The 15,501-nt window shown below is 44.6% G+C and overlaps 1 protein-coding gene across 1 annotated transcript in view; it reads left to right on the forward strand.

Moving 5' to 3' along the window:
- RAB7A (RAB7A, member RAS oncogene family) overlaps positions 1-10,992 on the forward strand; it is a 29,684-nt gene extending 18,692 nt beyond the window's left edge. Inside the window, exons 2-6 of the mRNA XM_045022922.1 lie at positions 2,997-3,057; positions 4,850-4,976; positions 8,134-8,352; positions 9,293-9,421; positions 9,678-10,992. Of these exons, the coding sequence (XP_044878857.1) occupies positions 3,005-3,057; positions 4,850-4,976; positions 8,134-8,352; positions 9,293-9,421; positions 9,678-9,773 (624 nt within the window). The 5' untranslated portion in view covers positions 2,997-3,004 and the 3' untranslated portion in view covers positions 9,774-10,992. The remainder of the gene's footprint in view (positions 1-2,996; positions 3,058-4,849; positions 4,977-8,133; positions 8,353-9,292; positions 9,422-9,677) is intronic.
- The last annotated feature ends 4,509 nt before the right edge of the window (positions 10,993-15,501 follow it).

Consider the following 15,501-nt stretch of genomic DNA (forward strand, 5'->3'; position numbering starts at 1 on the left):
TGTATTGGCAGTGGTACTAAAATATTTCTAGTAGGAGTAAAACCAAAACTCTAGTAACTTGTTTACATAGAATTTACTTTCAGTTTTTTTAAACTCTTTTGCTAGAGACGTGACTCAACAGTAATTGAGGGCACACCAGTAAGACTACTTTGTACATCATGAGTCTTTACAGAGATTAAAGTGGTTTTATAAACCAAAGTTAGTCTAACTGTGCCATACAGTTAGTTCCCTGCAAGCTGCTACTTCAGGGTACTGTCACCCTTCTGAGGTGAAGGTAGTGTGGACTGTAAGGCTTGGAAAAATCAATTAAAAAAAATATATAGCAGTAGCATGAGTGAAAACTGCTGCAGTTTTTGCAACACAGGGAGGTGGAAGCCAGCTTCTAGCTGTGGTTGCTTGAGGGGGCACAACAGCTAGTGAGCTGGTCCTATCCTTGAGGTGGAGCAATGCTGCTTCATCTCACAGCTCTGACTTGTCTGACCTGGCTTGGGGAAGGAATCCAGGCCTGGCTCGCTCCATCTTCAGCTCCAGCCCAGGCTGCTGCTGTTTGTCAAGCCAGCAGAGGGAGTGGGATGGGAATGGTGCCCCACAGCAGTACCCCTCAGACCCAAAGGAGACACCACAGGAGCTGAGACAGCTCCATTGTTACTAGTCAGCACAATAGCAAGTGCCACTACCAGTTGTAACATGATCCCATCACAGGGGCAAGGACCCCCATACTCAAGTGGGGGATGGATCCTGGTCTTAGCTCCATGGTGGTGGTGTCTTCCTGGCTGTGACCAGGGATGGGGGCAGCAACTCCTGGCCTGCTGTCCTTTTCCCTCCAGGATTGGACCAGCCAACTACATGACTGGCCCACTCCTTCTCTTCTCCCACAAGTAGCTGGGGCCTCAGTGGGGAGGTGGAAGCAGGGATGCCTGCCTCAATCCCCTTGCTGTTAGGGGAAAATGACAATATCGGGGCTAACATCAGTTTTCTTGCAGTCCATGAAATTTACTCAAGGGCTTGAGTATAAGGCATAAAAGTCTGTTTACATCACACTGCTGAGTGGTGTCAATGAGAGTAAACTTCTGTGTACCCTTCTCTTGCTAAGAGTATTAAGCAGTTGACTGTGCTGGTCCATGTCGAATGGTATCAGTGAATGCTCTTCAAAGTCTTCTTCCAAATAAACTCTGTCACTCCCGACACTCCCATCAGTTGTCAGGAGCGAGTCCAAATCTCAAGTCAATCCCACTTCTGTCTCAAAGTTATACCATTGCTGTTTGTTTCCTACATTGAGAACTGTCTGATTAGTTAAGATTGGATCAGAATCTGCTGTGACACTTACTAGAATGATTCAATGCAAGCAGTTAACCCCAACAGCATCTTTGCTCTGAAAAGGGGGTAGTTGGATTGGGGGAAAGGAGCTCTGTAAAACTGGATGAAACGTGAAGATTAACTTTAAAAATGTATCTTAAAATACTCCTTTTCTCTCTAGAGAACAGATTGAGAAATGTGTAGGCCTCAGCAGAATGCTAAACTGGTGAATTATGGAGTGCCCTCTGGCTTTGTGGGACCAATAAATATGTGAGATTGTTCTGCAGCAGTTAGACTTAGTGTTTACACACAGATTCAGTACTGCTTTAACTGGTTTAAGTGTTCCTAAAGGGTTTTACACTGGTTTAACCCAGACTTATTGTGCTAGTGCCTGTGGGTCCTAGATGAGGGCTGGTGCTCCTTTGTACTAGGCCCTAAGTCTCTAATCTAAGATAACAGATGGATGTAGACAGATAGGAAGCACAAGGAAACTATGGTATGTAGATAAGCTCAAAATGGCAACAGAGTATGCTCCCATCTGTGCTGTGCTGAGAGGAACATTAAAAATGCCCTTAAGGGCCCTAAGCTAAATTTAGTACAAACCCATCTATGCTGGCCAACCATATGCTTTAGAAAGTGGTGGTGCTAGAGTAGTATCTAAACTTGGGTTCTCAAACTTCTAGCCTAGTGAAGAGGACCTCAGAAGCAGAAATTCTATGTACTGTTCAGCTCCAGTCAGTTAATTCCAAGTACACAAGTCTTCAAACCCTACTGATGCTACAGCTGACTCTTCTAAGAAGCTTACCTTGGAGGAAGTTCCTTTCAGAAAATTGACAGACCCTTAGCACCATTTTTGCTAAGACTGTCTCATTTTAAATGCTTAATTCTTGCATGCAAGGATTTTGGTTTTAATTGCGGTAGAGTCTCATTGGGGATGAGGATTTTTTTGCAGAGCAGTCAGGAACCACTTTTTCTAGTGTTAACATAGGCTGCTCTATTGGGTGCCATTGCTCAGTGCCCCTGCACATACTGTAGTGATCTAGACTCCAGTTGAAAACACATGCAACAAACTTATAGAAATGCTACTAGTAAAGGTCCCCATCCTGGTTCTCTTGCTATTGCATGTATCCTCTAACCTTACTCTGGAACACCTAATACTTCCCTCTTAGAGTTACTTGCCTAGAAATAGAACTCTAATCTGTACTGTCTGTGGTCTCACAAGGAGACTTGACAGGGACGAGAAGCCTGACTCTAGTGTAGCCTAATGGCACCAGTTAGTTAAGCTCAGCACTACCAGGTGAGTCAGTTTGGGCCAGCATGTCCAGAAGAAGCCAAACTGGACAGCCTTATAAAATGGGGGGGGGGGGGGGGCTGTAGCTCGGGCTACAGTAGCAGACTGCCCACCTCTATGCCATAAACTTGGTATAAATGGTGTGAGGCAATGGAAGCATAAACCAATGAGCAACCACTAATTAGTAACTTGGTGAGCCAAGTAGTAATTGTATTGTAAAGCTCCAGAAGTCTCTGGTTGCATTTAAAACTTTCAGGCATACAGGATGGGTTCCCTCTAACGTTTTCTCTAGAAGAGCCACAGGATTTCTATGAGCTGTTTCAATTCCATGTTAACGGCCTCACTTTTTGTGATGATAATGTGCAGTCACTTCCTCCTGAGTGATGGGAACTCATCTCTTTCCTTTTAGTTTGAAAGATGACTTCTAGGAAGAAAGTGTTACTGAAAGTCATCATCCTTGGAGACTCTGGGTAAGTGGCGGAGCCTTTAACTTAATGTAAATGACTTGTGTCCAGCTGAAGTGTCCCATAATGTGGCTTGCAAATGCTTGTTTTCTGCCCTAGTTAGGACCAGTGAAGTATTGGATATTTGGGTTGTGGGAAAACAGCTGACTACTATGCTGCCTTTATGGCTTTAAGGACACTTGACTCTCCCTTCTTCCCAGTTTGTCCCCAATTCAGTATTTAGAAGTACTGGCAATCTACAGTACTGCCAAAGCTTCTATGGTAACTCAGCTTGGTAAAAATAATCTTCTAAATCTGCATTAGAAACCTCCCAAGAACAAGACTTCAGATCTCCTAAAGCTTTTACCTTTGCATTGGGCAATGAGGAATGGGATCCTAAAACAACAAATACTGTGCTAGCCACTTGCTTGGCTTGGCTCAAATGTTGTGATCTGGGAGTACTGAAAATAGGCTTCAGTGATACCTTGAGCAAAGATGTAAAACTTCAGCTTCCTGTTAATCAGTGAAGCAGACACTTGCTTTTTGTTCCTGGATTTACTGCAACCAGTCATTTGACCCTGAATCTCATCAGATAAACAAATCTGTCCCACCACATCCAGCAAGCTGCTGAACAGAACACTTGGCTGCCTTGAGGGAGTGGATATAACCTCTAAGCTGGCTTCTCTGGGAGAATCTCCACTCCCTAGGCTACTTCACTAAGCAAGTATGTTAGGGTCTGTCTCCACAGGACATAAAGGAGGAGTTTGGCTACTGTAGCAATACCATTGAAACTATCTTATTCATAGTGTTGGATTCCATTAGCTGTTTTCACTACCTGGGGCAAGGGTCACTTGATAACCTGAAGGAACTTGAGGTGTGAGCAATATAGCTAATTTCTATTGGAAGCCAGTTCCTGCCCCTTGTCTGAAGGCCTAAAATCAAGTTTGAGGGGGTCCCTTTGCACTGGGTACTATCTCAACATCTTTTGAGGACTAGAATCTTCTAAAGCAGTGTCTTCAAACTGGCACACCCTTCCAGGCCAGGGGAGAGGTGCCACAAGCCTATGGTGGGGGGAGGGGTGGCATGGGGCTGTCTGGGCCAGGGCAGCAGAGTGCACAGGAGTCCCCAGTGGTCAGGGATGGGGGGAGAGCTGCCCTGCTCCAGTTGCAGTCTGCGAGACTCCCTGCACACTCTACACTCCCTGCTGCTGCCCTAGCCCAGACACCTGACTGGCCACAGCTCTGAATATTTCCCTCCAGAGCTTGCAGGAGTGACTGGCCCTATGCTGGGGGAGGGAGGGCAAAGAGCCCTGCTCTGCACCAACTAGGTCTTTGGGGGAGTGGGTAGCTCATGCCTGGAGCAGCAGGGCTTGACTGGAGCCCATCCCCAGTGTGTCTTTCTGTCCCTGGGAAAGCCTTCCCCATGGAGGGAGGGGATGGTGCAGCAAAAGTTGGGGAGTGTCTGTACTAAAGCAACACTTCCAAAAGTGCTTGTCATTACTCCCTTTCCTGGTCAGAACCAAATGGGCTGGTTGAGCTTACACAGCCCCCAAAACTAACTGTATTGTGCAATCTAAACCTCTCTTGCTCAAGGAGTTTCATAGTCACTTCTCCTGTCCAGGATGATGTGAGTGTCTTCTAAATGTCCAGCTCACTGTGATCGGGCATTTGGTCAACACACTTCTTCAGAGTGAAGGTCCTGGTACCTCAATCATGCTATTAAATAAAGCAAAAACACTTGGACTGAATCTGCCGTGGGTATCAATGCTGTCTGCAGAAACTACTTGATTAGTCTTGCCTCATTTTGTTTCTTCTTATAGGGTGGGGAAGACATCACTCATGAACCAGTATGTGAACAAGAAATTCAGTAACCAATACAAAGCAACAATAGGAGCAGACTTCCTGACAAAGGAGGTGATGGTGGATGATAGATTAGTCACAATGCAGGTAAGGGTAGTGACTGAGCTGCTAGCTCATCTGTTTACTTGCCTATTTTTAAGAGGTTTTCACAGCTCAGATGTAGAGTGCTCAGGATTGGGCAGAAGTACACATTCATGCCAAATGTAAGCAGCTGAGGTCGGCATTTCTGTGCTCATTCATAATAATGTTCCCTGCATGTTGGCTCAGGATTGGATTAACTGCAGGTGACCCATAGCCATAATGATTCTACAAATACCTCTGCTGACTCCTTAGATCTTTTGCATTCCTTAGCTACTCTTCTCCATTTGGCCATCAATTTCTAACCATCTCAGATACTAAATGCAGCTCCTCAGTTCCATTTAAGGGAAGGCAGGAGAAGCCTTTCTCAAAGGGCAAGAAGTAGAGATCAGGGGAAGGCCTCAAGGTGAAGCCATCACATGGTGGGGCATTCTGAAGGCTGGCTGTAACCAGTCAAAACAGAAGGCCTTATAGCAACCAATCAGAGTACAAGGGTGGCATAAGGAAGACTGTATCCTGGGCTAAGATCCAAGAACTTTAGTTCAGATACAGTCCCAACTTGCTTACGTGGATAAGTGGGAAGTATCCTCACCTTATCAACTGAATAAATCTTCCTCACATGGGTGGGAGGAGAAAGCAGAGTAGTTGGAGCCAGGCACCCATGAAAGGCCTTTTACAGGAATTGGTCCTTTCTCTAGCAGACTGCAGGTTAGTCATGTACATAAGTCTAACCACCTGCTTGTAAGGCCCTGTCTAGTGCCCTAGACAGTAAGTTGGGGGAGACTTGTTTACCAGCAGTTCCAGCCAAAATATCTTCCCATCCTATGTGGAGGAGCAGTGTAAACAGGACTCTATGCAACCTAATAACACCAGTGCTTAGTTGTTTTGGTGTTCTAACACTGCTTTATTTGTGTATGGGACACTTGTAGAGCTGCTGGGTAGCATTCCCACCAGGTCCCAGGCTGGAACACTATCAGACTTGGTTCCTTAAACACACTAACTCAAGGATGCCCCAAGAGTACAATAGCATGTCTAGACTTTTAGTGTATGTAGACCCTGAATGTTCTAGGCTAGAACACTACTTTCGTTGGAGTGGCTGGCCATGACCTGTTTGGCTTGGAGATTGCTTTTTTTTTTTTTTTTTCCATACACACAACCTAGGCCACTGGTGCACAAACTTTTCCAGTTCTCCCTTCCCAACTGCCTTTAACAGAATCTGTCTGTACCCCTCCTCCACTACTGCACAGCCAAGGCTTCCTCAGCAGCAGAGCTTGAGTTAAAGGCAGAGCTGGGGATGGGGGAGGAGCTGGAGCTACAGGGGGAGTGGAGCAGGATTTGGGGCAAGAAGTGTGGTGCTCCCTCCCTGCCCCCAATGGGGAAGGGCTGGGGGGAGGAGCAGGACTAGAAGCCTGGCATTCCCTCCCCACTCCCTGTGGAGGCTGGCCCAGGCCCTGTTCCTTGCCTCCCAAATGTTCCTCCACACCTCCCTAAGGAGGCCTGCCCGTGGCAGGGGGTTGGGGCTAAGAGGGAGTGTGCGGTATGATAAACCAATCAGGGTCATGTCTTCTATTCTAGAAGATAGTCCACCCAACTGGCTTAACTCTTCTTCCCAAACCAAATGTCAATATTCCTGATCAGTGGGTAACAGAACTGCCAGGTCACTAGTCCAGTCTCTAGTACTAGTAACTAAACAGATCCTCTGTAGAAAGATTCAATAAATCCCCCATTGAAAGGTTATGGAATAGGCAGCTGAGGGAAACCCTTCCCCGCCATCGTCAAGTAATGGCTGGCTTACCCTCTGAAGCATGAAGACTTGTATCCCTCAACTTCCTATTCTGATGCTCTCATTAGCAAAGTCAGTCTTCTCAAATCCTAATCTTTTCTTTAGATATAAATCCCTATAGAAGGGAAATGTCCACAAGAGAATTTCCAGTATTCCATAGAAGTATTTCAGGGGGTAGCTCTCTAGTGTGGATGGTCTTCTGTGGACAACCTGTCCACCCAACTTCAAATGGGCTAAAACACAACTGCCATCATACTTGACTCTTCCCAACTCTGCTGCAGATTTTTGCTCTGTTCCTTAAACAAAAGGGAGTGAGACAAGGCAGGGAAGAGACTTCCCAGGACTCACTTTAACAGAACCTGCTGTTGAACTTCCAGCTTGCAATTAAACTCAAACCAGCTGCAGGCAGGAATCTAAATGATCAGAACTTCTAGCTGTCTTGTGGAAATGAGAAATGCATTGAGTCTGACTAGAAATCACTCTGGGAGCAGGGGGAAGGAATTGCATGGTAGAATTCCTGACCAAGTCACATTAAGACAACTCTACAAGCCAGTTTGTTTCTGCTGATTTGCTTGGCTATTGGTGGGATTGAGGTACATGGTGAAACTTGTAAAAGAGATACATGAACATATGAAAGCACTACTGAATTCTCAAATCTGTCTGAAAAGCTCAAGGGGAAACTTACCTTCCAAATATGACTCAATGTTGTTGCTCAGATCTAGACTCCCTGTGGCTGCCTACTCTGTATCTCTTGTAACAGTGCAACATACTTTGGGATTTGATCATGGAGACTATACATAAGTTGGTTTTCAAAAGCAAAGTCACTTTTAAAAACCTCTTTCTTGATGTCTCTAAATTGAGACAGGAATCTGAAATTTGATACAATTCTGAAACTATGGTAGTCTTGCCTCTTACAAGGAGCCAGAGGGCCTTTAGTGACTTCTTGGACACTATGTGCAGGAGATGTAAGGACAAGTCTCTAATAACTTCTCTCAACACTGCCATGAGGCTGGTTGAGGACTGCAGAATTGCAAGGAGCATTGAATGAGCAAACATGCTAGATTCCTCAATTTGAACAATAGCACTAGAGCAGGGGTTCTCAGACTTCTGTACCAGTGACCCCTTTCACACAGCAAGCCTCTGTGACCCCCCCCATACATGAAGAACACTCTTTATATTTAACACCATTATAAATGCTGGAGGCAAAGCAGGGTTTGCAGTAGAGGCTGACAGCTCTCAACCACCCATGTAATAACATGGTGACCCCTGAGGGGTCCCTACCCCCAGTTTGAGAACCCTGGCACTAGAGCTGCCCCAAGACCCACATCTGGGCTAGTAAGTAACTTCTCTACTAACTTGTCCCTCTGCTTTTTTTTCCTATAGATATGGGATACAGCAGGACAGGAACGGTTTCAGTCTCTGGGTGTGGCCTTCTACAGAGGAGCAGACTGCTGTGTGCTGGTATTCGATGTGACGGCTCCAAATACATTTAAAACCCTAGACAGCTGGAGGGACGAGTTTCTCATTCAGGCCAGTCCAAGAGATCCTGAGAACTTCCCATTTGTTGTGTTGGGAAACAAGATTGACCTAGAAAACAGACAAGTAAGTCAGTGGCCTTTCTCTAAAGCTTTTGAATTGGAGAGCTTGTCAGGACAATTCTAAGAGGCAGCTTAGTCTTGCCCAGAGCATCAGGGCATCTTATAAAGAGTCACAGCCAACGCTGTTTAACCTGGGTCCTTGGGAAGAGAGCTACCCATCTGGCCTCTACAGAGGCCTACATTCCCTTGCTGAGAAGGAGCATAACATTAGAGGAAACATGAGGCAGTGGTTCAGGATGTGCAGCACAGATGCTAGTTCAGTCTTATTTAGCAACTCCAAGCCATCTAAAAGACTGTCTTATTCCATGCAGTTCCTGGTCACCTCTGGCTTGGAGAAAATGTTGCTGGTCTGTCTTGCATGCTGTGTGGAGGAGAGGGGGTATCCATTGTGACCGTAGGGTTTGCAACATAAAGGGGAGGCTTCCTCTCAGGAATTGGGGGGGGGGGGGGGTGTGAACATCCTTCAGAATACCCTCAAGCAAAGATTCAATCTCTGTCCTAAAATCCCAGCTGTTCTCAAACTGACTGGGTCTGCTAAAGCCTTTCTCTTGCATGTTGCCCATGCAGTGAGAGTTAGGAAGTTCATTGTAACATCCAGCATATACCTGACCCTTTTGTATTTCTCCCCCCCCCCCCCCAAGGGCTGGGGAGAGTTTAATCATGCAGATGACTCCATAGTTCTTGGAGAACTGATGCCAAAATGCTTGGTAGTGATGTTAAACTAGCTGCATTCTAGACAAAGTATCTAACACTTGCTACAGCTGTAGCAAAATCTTACTGCACTTAAGATTTAAACCATACTATATTGGCCTTCTACCTATGGCAGCAGCTTTGGCTGATCAAACTGGATGCTAGCTTTCTGTCCATAGGTGTGGCAACCAACACTAGCACTGAGTGCCCTTTGCATAGATGAAGGTGGTGATTCTTCCCTGTTTCTCATACAGGTTACCACAAAACGAGCACAGGCTTGGTGCTACAGCAAAAATAACATCCCGTACTTCGAAACTAGTGCCAAGGAGGCCATTAATGTGGAACAAGCTTTCCAGACGATTGCACGAAATGCACTTAAACAGGTATGATGTGAAGAAATATCTAGTGCCCTCTAGTGGCTGTCCAGTTACAATTCTGCATGCAGAATCTAAGCAATTCATGTTGCATTTAAGCTAATGCCACTAGCAAGAGACATGCTGAATTTGACTTCCCTGCATCAGTATCTGCCCATTCCCAAAGGTGGTGTCAAGTGCTGACTTGGCACACTCAGTCTGAAAGACTTCAGTAGCTGAGAATAAGGAGTAAAATCTATAACTGGTGACTCTCTTCTCTCCTTAGGAAACAGAGGTGGAGCTTTACAACGAATTCCCTGAACCCATCAAACTAGACAAGAATGACCGAGCAAAGGCCACTGCAGAGTCCTGCAGCTGCTGAGATGGAGATGGAGGGGTTGAGCACAGTCCTTCACAAACAGATCACACTTAGGCCTTCAAACACAAAGCCCCTCTTCTATGTAAAAACAAATAAACTCCCATCTCCAGCTGCCAAAATCCTCCCATCTACCATGAGCAACTGTAAGCCCATTCCTCTACACAGAACTCATCCATGTCCCTACATCCTTCCACATCACTTCATGGTAACAGGCCTTTCTCTTAGTTTAAAATGGAAAATCTTATGTATGTTTGGAACGTAAGCTAATTTCAGGTGTCCAATGGAAAGAAACTGTTTACAGGTAATCTGTGTAACAAGTGACATACATTTTTTAACTGTCTTGTGTTCCCCTGTGAAGGCTGCAACTGGAAAGGCTGATTACCCATAGTTCATTGCAAGCTCAGCACTCAGTCCAATTAGGTTGAGTTTTGTATGTATCTGTTAATGCTTGTTACTTTTAACTAATCAGATCTTTTTACAGTATCCATGTATTATGTAATGCTTCTTTAGGAAAAATCTTATAGTACATGTTAATATATGCAACCAATTAAAAATGTATAAATTAGTGTAAAATTCTTGAATTACATGTTTAAGTACTGAAACACAGATTCACTAGAAAGGTGAGGAGGACGCTGAAATGCAGTGTGCTAGCAATGAAGTCCAGATAGAGGCAGTATTCTGTACAGTAGAAGCAAGAATTATGTAAACCTTTTTATTGACTTTGAGAGCTGAAAAGCTTCATCTTCTGGAAAATCTGTCTGGCTTCCTTGTAGTTAAATTTTCAGAGGATGATATGCATACTGGATTATTGGATTCCAAAAATTAAATACAGCTGTCAAATGCTCATCTTGTTTGTTCACCTTCTCTGCCCACTAACTTTTTTAAACGTTCTGCAAAGAGTCTGAGGTGTTCCAGTGACTTCCCACCTTTGTGGATGGAGCGCTCATCTTTCCCTTTTTCTGGGTTGAGGTAGTCATCCCTTGACAAATGATTTGGATTATAAATCTTTTCTCCCTTCTTGCTGACCACTAATCTGGAATTTTTGGTATGGAAAAACTTGGTTGTCCCCTCCCTTTCCTCCTCTTCCCTAGTCCTTGTTCTTGCATTTGTAGCTTGCTTCAATGGAACACTTCTACCTGTTTTCCAGAGGTCTACATTCTAGTACGTAGGCTGAGCGGTTCTGTAAAGAGACAAACATGATGCCAATAAACTTAACGAGAATGAATTTTGTGGTTTTCCTCCCTGTTTCTGATTATCTTCCCTATTACTAAACTGTCCCCGACTCTCTGTAATGGGAACTCTTGGAACTAAATTAAAGTGAGCCCTTCCTAAATGAAGAGCCTTGTCTACCACCCTTTCTATTAATGGACTTTTCTCTCTAGAAAACAGCAGTGATCTCTGTAGCTTTAAACTCTTGAATAATGGAAATGAACAAGCTTTTTAACCACTTGATAAAACTCCTAGAAAAGACTTGTGTGGAGCTGTCTTCTAGAGACTCCCAGCAGATGATGGAACAGGTTATGGGGAAGTTAAGGCTCTAATTGCATCATCTGCTGTACAACAAGTGGACAGAGTCAGCTTCATTGTACCCCTGATGTATGATCCTCTTGGAGCCCTAGGCAGTTCCTGTAAAATCATGTTTACATTAATGTAAACATGACTTGGCTGATGTGCAGTCCCTGCCTGGTGGTCATACTCTGCAGAACAAGTGGTGTCTAACTGCTACACCCAGGCACTCCTGTCTGCAGGAAGAAGTGTTGTACTACACTTCAGTGCTGTGGAATCTCCTTGACACTCCTCTCTCCTACCATTTTTGTATGGACTGTTAACCACAGTACTAGCCTATTGCTAAAGACAGATGCACAAAGTCAAGGTCTGGGGGGGGGGGAGGGAAGGGAAGGGCAACCCAGCTCTACTGCCAGCTCCAACTGACTTTTCTTTGCCTCTATCTACAAGGCCTCAAATTCCAACACTAGCTTTTTACACTAACCCTAGTGTGGGTTCTTATTGGTCAAAGTGAACGTTCTAAGCCTAGGGTAGGCAACTTATGGCATGTGTGCTGAAGGCAGCCTGTGAGCTGATCTTCAGTGGCACTAACACTGCCCAGGCTGCCAGTTCAGGGGCCCCTGCATTTTAATTTAGGCTTCTTAAACACTTTAAAAACCTTATTTACTTTACTTACAATAGTTTAGTTATATATTAGACTTATCAAAAGAGACCTTGTAAAAACATTAAAATGTATTACTGCACTGGCTCTCAAACTTTTTTACTGGTGACCCCTTTCCCATAGCAAGTCTGAGTGCAACCCCCCCTTAAATATATGAAGTGTTTTTAATTTATAACACCATTATAAATGCTAGAGGCAAAGTGGTGTTTAGGGGGAAGGCTGGCAGCTTGTGACCCCTTGAGGGGTTCTGACCCCCCGTTTGAGAACCCCTGTGTTACTGGCACATGAGTCTTCATTTAGTCACTCTAATTTAAGGTTTCAACACACCACTTCTGAAAGGTTGCTGACCCCTCTAAGCTTCGGCAGCTGGTCATGCTACTTAAGCTGCAGAGGCAGGACCATAGCTTAAGACAGCAAGCAAATGTAGTGGGGTGGAAGAACTCTTCTGGAGAGGGAAGGATATATCCCTTTTCCCCTGCTTTACAGAAAGTCTAGACTGAGTAAAACTCAGTTTGTTGTGTGGGAGGGAGGCCAGTGCCTTGACACTGATCTTTAATCATAAACAGACCAGAGCAGCCCCCTGTCTCCAACATTTAAAGCAAAGCTCCTGGCTGGAGCTTCCTTCTAGTATAGGAAGCCTCTTACCCCTACAACCAACTTATCTCCACAGTGAGGAAAGCCTCCAGCACCACACACACACACAATTGGAGATTGAGGGACTCCTTCAGAACTCTAAGTGTCTGATGGCTCTACAGTGCTACAGGCCACTCCATCATTTGCTTTTAATCCACTAAAGCAGTACTTAAATCCCTGAGAGGTGGTGCTGGTGCAGCGTGTTCTCTCCTGCTGCTCTTTCCCATAGTGCAGCAGTGTGAGCACCTTACTTGGTAGAAAAATGAGTCCAGTGGCACCTTAAACTAACAGATTTATTTAGGCATAAGCTTTCATGGGTAAAAAAAAAACCCACTTCTTGAGATGCATGGAGTGAATATTACAGATGCAGGTGGAATATATACTGGCACAGCTACCCCTCTGATACTTTACTTGGTAGTGTAGACTGCACTGGCTACATAAAAGGACTATCTATTCTTCCCCTACAGCAGGTATCTTTTGTGCTAAAGGCATAACATGGAATGCAAGATGGCTTGCAGAGCCTTCAGGTGGACTTAGACCAAGGTTTCCTGGGCTCAGGATGCAACTTCTTGTTCCATAGCAGAGTCAAAAGGCATAAGAATGAAGCTTGAATCTCTTGTCTCAGCACCTTATGGCCTGGCTGTTGGCAGTAGCCCAGTGTTCCAAAACAAAAACACATGTTGCAAAGGCTTTAGGCTGGGCTGATGGCTTTCAAAACACAGACCCTTCCTGGGCAAGAGCTGCTGCTGTTCATAAGTCAAAGTAACTATTAAATAGTCCTTATGTCTGCTGTCTGCCACATGTTCCTTTCTAAAATCTTCCCTAGTCTCAGGCACATTTTGCTGCTAGGCCCAGCCTTCCTGCATCTCTTCAAATCCCACTTCAAACCATCTCTTAATTTCTTTCCTCTCAGTACCACCTTTGCTTTAATTTAGTGTCTCATCTTTACACTGCTTTGCATAATCTAGACTTACAGTGGGTGCTAGGTAAATCAGCTTCTGTCTAGGCTAATTAATTTCTCTGCCCCAAAAAAGCAAGACTTTTTGCCCCATGAGTGGGAGTGTAACAATGATGTGCTCAGTAAGTTATGTAGCCCAGCAAATAAAATGTTTTTTAATACTCATGGGGCTGCTGGCTGCCTGCAATACAGTGTTAGAGACTTACCTAGTCTATTGAAATGCAATTGCTGATCAGCAAAGGGAAGGTCACGTGCAGCCGTTCATGCACACCAGTAGCAGAATTGCTGTTGGGCTATGACCTCCAACTCTGGGCTGGGCCTGGAGAAAGGGGCTCCTTTGCTGTTTCAAATTTAAAATAACTCTATGATGCAAGTGGTAAGGCTTGCTTGGAATGAGCAGCAGCATGTCCTTTCAGTTACTAATAGATTACACTGAAGTTAAAACTACCTCCATCAAGTTATTTTTCAAATAACTCAGGAGCCCTCTTATGTGAGTCTCTCCTTAGTCTCAAATTATATTCTATTGTCTCATTTAAATGCCAAGGGAATTTCAACCTCCCTGAACCTCATTGTACACTGTGGTTGGTCATAGATTGTAAGTCCAGAAGGCACCAAAGAGAGCTTTTAATAATGCTTCCCTGTTTGATGTATTATCTGTATTGTAACAGCATCTGCCAGCCTCTTAGGATCAGGGTTTCATTGTGCAAGGTGCTGTACAAATATAGGAAGACTTAATCCCTGTCCTGAGCAGCATGGGAGCAAGCTCATTCAGCCCCTCTCATGCACTTGAATAGTATTTTGATATTGCTTCTAGTCTAAAGAAACAAGCCCCTTCTGCAGTTCAGCTAGTGTGGAGAAAAGGGCAGCAACTGGCATACCGAAACCACCACCTTCCTCTATTCTGTTTCCTGATGCCTCAGTCCTTAGTAAACCAATTTCAGGTGTGCACTCAGGACACCTATTTCACCATGTGCAGTTTAACATTTAATTTAGTACCATGTTGTTTGGATGGGGATGCACTCTTAAATGTTGGATCATGGATGGGGGAGTTGGTCAATAGCCAGACCTCCCAGGGCTGCTTCATTTGTGAGCAACTGGCACAAAAGTGACATACGTTAGGTGAAGTGAATGATTTATAGATCTGCAGCAAAAAATCTCTCTTTGCCCAACTCTGCCGTGATTTGCTGTTGGCCAACACCGAAAAGAATCAGACTATGTGGAAAGCTCCAACATCCAACAAATATATGAGAGAATTTCTAGGGCTCATCACCCATGTGTGTAGGCCTAGAAGGAAGGGATGCTTCTGAGTTTGGGGAGCGGGGCAAGTTTGGTTTGAGTACAGGTACAAGTAATTAGGTTTTCTGAAGAAGAGTATTGGTGAGGAGGAAAATGATTCTGATCTCAGCTCTAATATGGGGGACAAAGTTACTAACTCTCCATGAAGCTGCTGTCCACACTAGGGTTGTGTCTGTGCTAGCCCCAATGTTTTGTAAGAACAGCTGTTAGCAGCCATCTAGCACTGTTTCTGTAGTATAGCTGTGTTATGCTTTAACCACCATTCAGGACCACAAAGGTTAGTGAAGCTGTGCCAGCTAACTGTTACTAAGAGATTTTCAGCTCTAGTGTGAATCCTAAAGTGCCAATCTACAAACGGCCAATGAAATAGGATGTGGAACTGTCTAGCAATACAGTTTTAATCCACAAAAACAACAAGGAGTCTGGTGGCACCTTAAAGACTAACAGATTTATTTGGGAATAAGCTTTTGTGGGTAAAAAAATCCACTTCTTCAGATTTTTCTCTTTGTTGTTTTTGTGGATACAGACTAACACGGCTACTCCCTGATACTTGACACCATGCAAGGCACTGAGTTTTAATCCAGTTTGGCCTCTAGGGGTATGTTTACACTGCAGCTGAAAGTGAGCCTCCCAGCCCATGTCAACAGGCTTGAGCTAGCACACTAATAATAGCAGTG

The sequence above is a fragment of the Mauremys mutica genome, chromosome 7 (genome assembly GCF_020497125.1).
Source record: "Mauremys mutica isolate MM-2020 ecotype Southern chromosome 7, ASM2049712v1, whole genome shotgun sequence".
In the NCBI taxonomy this organism is placed as follows: domain Eukaryota; kingdom Metazoa; phylum Chordata; order Testudines; family Geoemydidae; genus Mauremys; species Mauremys mutica.